General features: G+C 34.4%; 1 protein-coding gene across 2 annotated transcripts in view; it reads right to left on the reverse strand.

Annotated features, from left to right (window-relative positions):
- Positions 1–8,499, reverse strand: part of LOC110019822 (C-terminal binding protein AN) — a 69,609-nt gene that overhangs the window by 31,449 nt on the left and 29,661 nt on the right. Inside the window, exons 4-6 of one of the 2 annotated variants that reach the window (XM_020717663.1) lie at positions 3,592–3,789; positions 3,016–3,513; positions 2,854–2,901 (exon numbers count right to left, since the gene is read on the reverse strand). In XM_020717663.1, the coding sequence (XP_020573322.1) occupies positions 2,854–2,901; positions 3,016–3,513; positions 3,592–3,789 (744 nt within the window). Of the gene's footprint in view, positions 1–2,853; positions 2,902–3,015; positions 3,790–8,499 lie in introns of both variants that reach the window. The other variant, XM_020717662.1, reaches the window with a different exon arrangement.

The raw sequence follows: 8,499 nt of genomic DNA on the forward strand, positions 1-8,499 counted from the left end.
TGACTTCCCCCAAAAATATTTAAGCACATGATTAAACATCATAATGGCACAAGCAACCTCAATTAAGCATCTATATTTTTCTTTCTGTGACGTCATTTTATTGAGGAGTATTCACATAAGAAGTTATATGAATAATAGCAATATTTTGATAGATATGGACTGAGGATTGAATTAAGGTATTCCTTAGAATTATCAATTTTAACAATTTGAATTTTACTTTTTTATTGAGCGAGAATCATGAAATGAAAGTGATGAAATATGATAGTTGTTTCAATTTTTTCATAAGGAATGTCCATGTTTTTCATGTGTGATCTTTTATGAATGATACAAACCATCATGCCCCATTTATATTGTTTAGTTGTGAGGGTCCCTAGATATTACTGTGAATTACAGAAAAAGAATGTGAAGGCTTATATTGCAAAATAGAATATACATATCTGGTATGTTTTGCAAGTTGACAATTTTCAAATTGATAATATTAGATTTTTTTAGTGATAAATAAATGTGAAAACACCTTTTTCATGTATACAAAATTTTTTAACCATGTTAAGCCTCAAGAAAACTTGTTGCACAAAGGAAAGCCAGTGTTCCCTTAGTTTGACTACTCGACTAAATAAACAAGCAAGAACTAGAGGAAGCAGAATCCTTAGTTTGAATTCTCGGCTGGACGAGCAAACAGGAAGTAGAGAGAAGAGCACAGCTCTTGATTTTGACACGTTTGGCCCTCGACGAGAGGTGGTCGGTCCTTCGACATGTGAGATGGTAATAAGTAAGAATCCTCTATTTCAATCGCCCCCCTTGAATCCAAGAAGAAAAAGTGGATGGTTCACAAGAAACCGCAGGAAACGAATGGAAAAAATTGAATCAGACAATCTGGGCAAAGCATTCAATCAGTTTGAATGATTATGCGGTCCGTTCAAATGCAAGCAGATATGTTTTGAAAAAGAATAAAATGGAGCGGCCCGATCTATTTGAATGGTTCTGTGGACGAAGCAGATGGAAGACATTTGAGGGCTTCATTCGAATGGACGAGGCGAGTGTTCTGAAGATGAAGCAAACCCCATTAGGTTGTTGAACGTTAAAACCAACGACGTCGAACGTTGCAAAGCAGCGACTCAATAAACAAATAAAGTCGATGAACCAAAAGAGGTAGCTAGGAGAAGCTGTTGTGAAGATGAATTTCTCGCACCAAGTAGGAAGAAGATGAAGCAGTCAAACAAAGCCAATTAGGAAAACAGCAAAGCACCAAAGGAAACAACTGATATAGTCAACCTAAGCAAACGAACTTGACGAAGCATACAATGAACAAAGCAAATGAACTTTGATCGACATAGACTAAGCGGACGAAGGCAAGCGAAGACTGAAGCAAATGAAGCGAACAATCAACGAACGATGCCCTAATCCCATCGCAAGGTGACAGTGAAGAAGAGGAAGCCAGATAAAGCAGAAGACGAACAATTCCTAAATGCTAATGTCGAGGGCAAATGACGAATACATGACAATTTGACATGTCTCTAATACTATGTAGAATTATAAAAAATATTTTATTTCTCATTCACCAAGTGCATTATGCCTTCCTAAATATATATAATAATTAAAATAACTAAAATAGAAATCCCTCCAAATATAGGAAAAATAGAAAACTAAAATATCTAATAAAGTAAATACAATTAGTAAAATAAATTATGAGGATTCCTTCATAATGCGGATTGACACTTTCCAATAATAAATCAAAATAATAAGGTCATACTTATGTTCAAGTTGCTTTGAACATGAATATAAAAACTATGAATTTTTCTTAAGAAAGATACAAGAACACGTCGTCAAGCTCGTTTAGCATAAGCGATGAACTCAACAATTATCCATGAACATCCGTAAAAGCTAGGCTAACATCGTAAGAAAATATGCCTAATAAGATGCAATTCGAGTATACTATCTTCCTTTAAAGCTTAAAGAGGAAATTAATATTAGAGATTCATTAATAAGACCATTTAACCACTCCCATGACCTACAAGATACATAATCAAAAGGAATTAAATTCCAAAATACCCCTATCTTTTGCATGTGGCTGATTTAGTACTAAAGTTTCACATTTATCAAATTCAATCTCTTGACCGTACAAAATTGATATAAATGATCCTTGAAAAAACTTAGGAGCCTATTTGGGGTTATTGCCGCCTACGGTAAAGATAATTGATCAATTCTTCCAATGGAAGCAGCTTTTTTAAAAGCAAACATGGATATTATAGATATTTTCCTTTTGAAAAAGTCAGATAGCCGCCTTTTTAAGGCTACTAGATTTTAAGAAATTTGGTTATATAAGGCAACTTCTCATTGCAAAAAAAAATTCAGAAAATAGCAAGAATGCAGTCACCAAATAAAGTTGTGACTTCATTCTAAAAAGCAAAAATGCTGATAAAACCATCTTAAATATACCGTAAATTTGGTTCAATTTTATATAATCAAGGAACTAATTTAGGATCAAATTTGTATCATAATTTCTAAATGATGAGCCATTTGAATCAATTTTGTACGGTAGTCAGAATACATTGGAGACATTTTATACTTTGAGATTAGATTGGCTACATACGAATAATCAGGAACGAATTGGTATTTAACCTATAATAGCTGTTGGAAAAGGCATTTCAACTATTTCATGAACCTAGTTTTAATACTATTATTCAAACTAATGAAATAATACAAATTAAACTTTGTGATGCCAAGTATAATGAATTCTCTTTTGCTGTTATTGCCAACAAATGCCTACAACTAGAAGCTCCAAATTTGTCACATCTTCTGATAATATAGTTAAGAAAAAATGATGAATAGACTTTCTTAAGAAAAACATCTGACCTGTAACAGTTTTCCACCAGCAGTAAAAGAACGCAGCCCTAGCATGTCCTGAACAAAAAAGAAAAAGAACCATTATAGATCATCTAAAAATTTGACGTTTTACTACGTATAATAGAACAGAAGTTCAAAATAAACAGCACAAGGGAAAATTCAAAAGCACACCTTGCTTTTAAAAGAAATAAGAAATTGTGCAGCAGGGTCTCTTTTGGTTACATTTGAAAATGTATCCAGGAACCATCCGCCACCAGGTACTCTTTGTCTAGACACATGAAACCCAGTACGATCTCTAGTATGCAAAGCAATAACAAAACCATCTTTCAAAAGCTCAACACATTTTCCTTTAAGTCCACCAACTGTTTCAGGTTTCTGAGAAGATGATTCCATATTTGATTCAAAGAGGCAAATTTGCTTGCTCTTAGAATCATCTGGAGAAGCAAATCGAGAACTCTGCTCCATACCACTGATAGCAGTATCTTCTTGCTGAGAGCTATAGCTGCCTTCTACTCCAGAAAAATCATTAGATTTTTGCGGGCAACCCTGGCGAGCATGCCTCTTCTTGGCCTTCTTGCTAGACCTACTATGCCTTCTATGAGACCTTCTAGCAGTATTTTGAGACGGGCCTGAAACTTGAGACTCTTTTGACTCGTTGATCTGTAGTTTCTGGTCAGATCCAGCACAGAAATGACTTGAATCTCTCTTCTGTTCCAAATCAAAAGGCTGAGATGAATTATCTCTTACCGAGTTCTCGGCTTGGTCACCTTCAAGTGCTATCGCACTATTTTCTTCACCTTCATCAGATATATCATTATTTGGAATCAAGTTATCAAGAAAGAAGGCTTGCAACATGGTGATTGCTTTCTCCCTGATTTCCATCCAAACTTCTTCACTATAGTCAGCACTCCTAGGAAGAATTAATACATTTGGCATCTCTCTAACCTGTCACACATAATAACTGAGACTTTCTCCCAAAAAATATAGTTGAAATAACAAGTAGCCCAGACAAAACACGGCAGAAGTTATTAAAAGTTTATCCCCTAAAAAGCGCAGGAAAAATCCACCCACATACTGAACTCTGCACTAGCATACCAAGAAGTGTAAGCATCAAAGGAAAGAAGCAAACTGAAGAAGCTATGTCCTTCAGAAGGCTATTGTTCATCCAAAAAAAACTTAAAGGGTTAAGGTGCTGGACAAATTTGCAAAGAATCAATAAATAACAAACTATTGCCAAATGAACCCAAAACCATGTTAAACTCAAATTATAAGGTACTGCCTTTTTACTACATTAAACTGACTTGCGAAGTTTTAGTAAATGAACTTATAATTATTGCATTTTTTAATCACTGTATGAAGTTTTTGATATATATAAAGACATTAAAGTTAATTTACATCAAATGCATAAAGTGAAATTAAGTTTAATAAGGAATTATTAAAGTGCTGTTTTTGACAATATATTTTAGCTTCAAATTTGGAAGATAAGCACAAATGATATTTGAGTAGGTGAAATCAAATGATCAGCTTTGACATTAGTAAAACACTAAGAAATATCTCCTCAACTACTATTTATAAAGCTATAAAACTCTGTAAGAGAAAATGCATAACTTTTAGGCATACGTGTGCCAAAAGTGAATACCACGAAAACACAAAGTAGTAACAAGAGATAAAACTCTATAAAAGACACCAAGATTTGCTTGATTTAGCTAAAACAAATGTATCCATTATTGAAAAACGACATAGATGTACAAAATAAAAATGGCACAACAAAAACACTCCTCTCCAAACCCAAATACACCTAAACCCATCACAAAAGAGAAGCCTCAATTCTCTAAAGCCAAACAAAAGAGAATAACTTCTGAAAAATACAAACAAATATTTAACTAAAATCATAAATTCTTCATTGGAAAGTTCCTCAATATGTAACTTTTCACGTGCCTACTGAATAATCATAATCTTTCATGCACCACCAACTTGCACCAAACCAAGATATTAATCCACAATAAAATAAAGAAAAACTTCTTTTCCTCTCTCTCTCTCTCTCTATTCCTCTCTCCTCTCCTTTCCTCTCCTTTTACTATTAATTTTTTATATATCCAACTCTAAGTCGCAGAAAAAGTTTCTAGTCATCCTCCCTCTACTATTGCTTCTCTATACTTCCAATCTAGCTCTCTAAGCAAATTCCACTCACACTAGACCGTGAGCACAAGGGGAAGCCCACTACCTATTGTATTTAATATAGGTATACGAGAATAAGGAGATGATTTAAATCTTGGTTGAGTTTAAATTTTGACTTGGAGTGACATAAAATAACAAATTCTATAACAAATTTTTAAACCCATTTTTATCCAAATAATAAAATATAACATGCAATTATCCTAAAATTACATATTTAAACTTTTTAGCTTATCCAAACAAACTCAACGAGTCAAAACTTAAGAAATGCTCCCCTTGACTCAATAATGTGGCATGATGATTCTGAATCATTTTTAATCTCATCTTCAAATTATGCCTTAATAAGTTTCCAAGGCTTCAACATCATGCTTCCTAAACAAGCTGATATGACAATCGATCAACATTTTTTGTAGCCCTTGTTTTATTGCTTTGAATCTCCTAAGCATGCTTAAGCTTGATGCAAAACCAGTCTCTGCAATGGCCAACATTTTCAACTTTACAAACTCATTTAATATTGATCTCATTAAATGATTCATAATAAAAGCTTTTATAAAATTGGTATCTCTTATAATGTCAGTTATCCAACTGCATTGCTCATGAATTGTTTCATTTTCTTCTATAGTTTTTGGAGCACATATATTCTTCAATGCTTAGTTCAACGTATGAGCAACACAAGGAGTCCGAAAAATATGAGAATATTGAGCCTCAACCAATGCTCTACAACTCTGCACAAAGGTGCATTCTTAGTGATTACATGAACCACTTTATTTGAACATATGCCCGCAATTATTTCTTTAATTTAATTGGCAATGTAGAATTTATCTTTATATGTCCATTCACAGTTAATAGCTCATATAAATATTGATCCAAATTTCATGATGCCCATGAAAGTAATGAGAGGTCTTCTTTGCGCATCTATCCAACCATCACAAACTATGGTAACTCATTTCTGACTCTAAGTCTCCTTTATGGGCTCAAGTAGTCTCTCAACACGTGCTCTCTCTTTTTGAAGTAAGGTTGTTCTTAACAATTACAACCAGGAGGAATATATCTAGGAATCGTGTTGTTAATTGCATATGAGAACGCACTAAAATAATATGGATTTCTTGTCAAATGAAATGGAAGAGCTGTAGAATAAAACATTTGAGCAATTTCTTCATGTAAATGATCTCTTGCTTGCAAATTAAATGCACTTTCTATAGCATTATTGCCCAGCATTTTTCTTTTCTTATGATTAAATAAATGTCCACTTGACTAAGAGCTATACAACTAATTAAAGCCACTTTATCTGGGGCCAGAAGAAGAAATTGGAGACTTCTTAAATGCAACATTCTTCTTTTTTTGTTCTGCATCAGTATCTAACTTTTGCATTTCTTGAATCTCTGTTGAAGTCACTTTAGGACATGCTCGAACACATACTCCAGATTGTCAGAGCAAATTTGTTCTAACCGTAGAATATGTTTCATTGAACTTTCCTTGAATAAAAAGACACTGAAATTCTACGTTGTCTCCTGCTCCAATTGATCTCAATTTCTCTAATTTGGAGACATGCCCGTAAAGGATGTTTCATTCTCAATGAGATTGTTAGAGGCATTTGTAGTAGTCATTATCCAATTAATCAATTGCAGAAAATAGAATCATTTAAACTTCACACACACAAACACACATATATATATATATATATATATAGTAATTAGTAAAAGAATTAACAACCCTAAAAGGATTCAATTCAATTATTATAAAATTAAGAAATTTACATACATACCACCCAATTCTTATGCATTAACATCTCTAACACCTAAATTTCAATTATTACATACAGACCACCATATCTACGCATTAAAAAGAGTATTTCACTGTTTAAACATCAAAATGGTGGTGTTTTTTATGTGAAGTGAAGGATTTAAGTGGAACGTATGTAAATGCCCAAAATTGAAAAGAAAACGTAATATTTGTATAACCTTGCAATCAAAAAACCGCAATTTTTTTATGAAAAAAATTGCAAGATTTTGTATCCTAGCTCCCATCACCTCGCTAGATCATCCCTAACTCAGCATCGAAGCTTTGGATTGCATGTGAGTTCACGTGGAAGCTTTGTATCATGCGTTCGATGATGCCCTAGTTGAATCCCAAGCTCTAGATTGCGGTGAAGACTACCTCGCTTCGATCATGGCTGGTCGGCGAGTCGATGAGTGACACTCGATGCTTGACTACAATGACTTCCTCCTTGCTTGCTTCAACAATTTGTTGTGATGCTTTGGTAAGACTGCAACACCATCAAAACATCGCAGCTTTGATTTCTTTAACGCTTTGGATTCTGCTTCGTAGCTTGATTGTAATTCATGTGTCTGGTGTCGAGCAATTTTCAAGCAGTGTCGAGAGAGGTGTCCGGAAAGTCAAGAGTGTTGACATGCTTATTAAGTGTCAGACAACGTATCGGCCCGTGTCAAAGTCGTGTTTGTGTCTGACACGTGCAATACACAGGTACGACTTCTATTTGGGAGTGTCGGTGTTTCATAGATCGTCAATAACAACCAACTAGTGGCAAAGAATTAATGATAACGAGCATCGTTGATTTGGCAATAATGGCCATCAGCAATTAGACGATGATAATCAATAAATGATAAATGACAATGATTGTCAGTGTTAGTCAATGAAGGATAAAGACAAATGGATGATGTAGGTCGTCAAAGGATGGACAGCATTAATGGTTAACATTAGTTGATGGCAGGCATAGTTGTCAAAAGTTAGATGTTAATCTCAAAGTTGTAAGGAATATTGGGCAATAGGGCTAGGCAAAAAAGTCTAACAAGTAAAATCACAAAGATAGCCAGATGATGTTCATGCAAAGCTCTAAAATTCTCATTCTACTACTTGAGGTTCCCTTGAAGTGTGTAAAAACAATAACCATTTAAGGATTTTTACAAAGGATACTTCATTATTTTTGTCAAAGATAGAGATGATATTTTCTAGTCCAATTAATCCCCTTCTATCATACTATATATTTAGACACCTCAGAGCTTTAATGTATTTCAAAATGAACAATGTTGAACTTATCAAATTCAACTTGTGGAATTACGCTCATTATTATTTACTTTAATTCTATTTAGTACTTGCTATATTTAGTCATAGTATAAAAAGAGTAATTCCTTAATTATTGGTATTTATGTTTATTCCATAATTATAGGAATTACTTAATTGCAGGAAGATTTCTTTCCTCGTTTTATCTCTTGTACACGCCTATTTATAGGTGAATTATCTATGTATTCAGTGAGAAAAAGGTTATTCAAAATTCACATGGTATCAGAGCCATCAAAGAGAAGCCTCTCCCGCTCGGCTCGATCACGGCCCTTCTCTCCCGCGATCCTCCTTGACTGAGCGCTGCCCTAGTTGTCGTCCGCATCCGAGCGCTGCTCCTACCGATCGCGCCTCTCTCCGATCGTCCGTATCGGCTTCCGGATCGTCGGCGTCCCCTTCCCC

Source organism: Phalaenopsis equestris, unplaced genomic scaffold (genome assembly GCF_001263595.1).
Source record: "Phalaenopsis equestris unplaced genomic scaffold, ASM126359v1 Scaffold000081, whole genome shotgun sequence".
Classification (NCBI taxonomy): domain Eukaryota; kingdom Viridiplantae; phylum Streptophyta; class Magnoliopsida; order Asparagales; family Orchidaceae; genus Phalaenopsis; species Phalaenopsis equestris.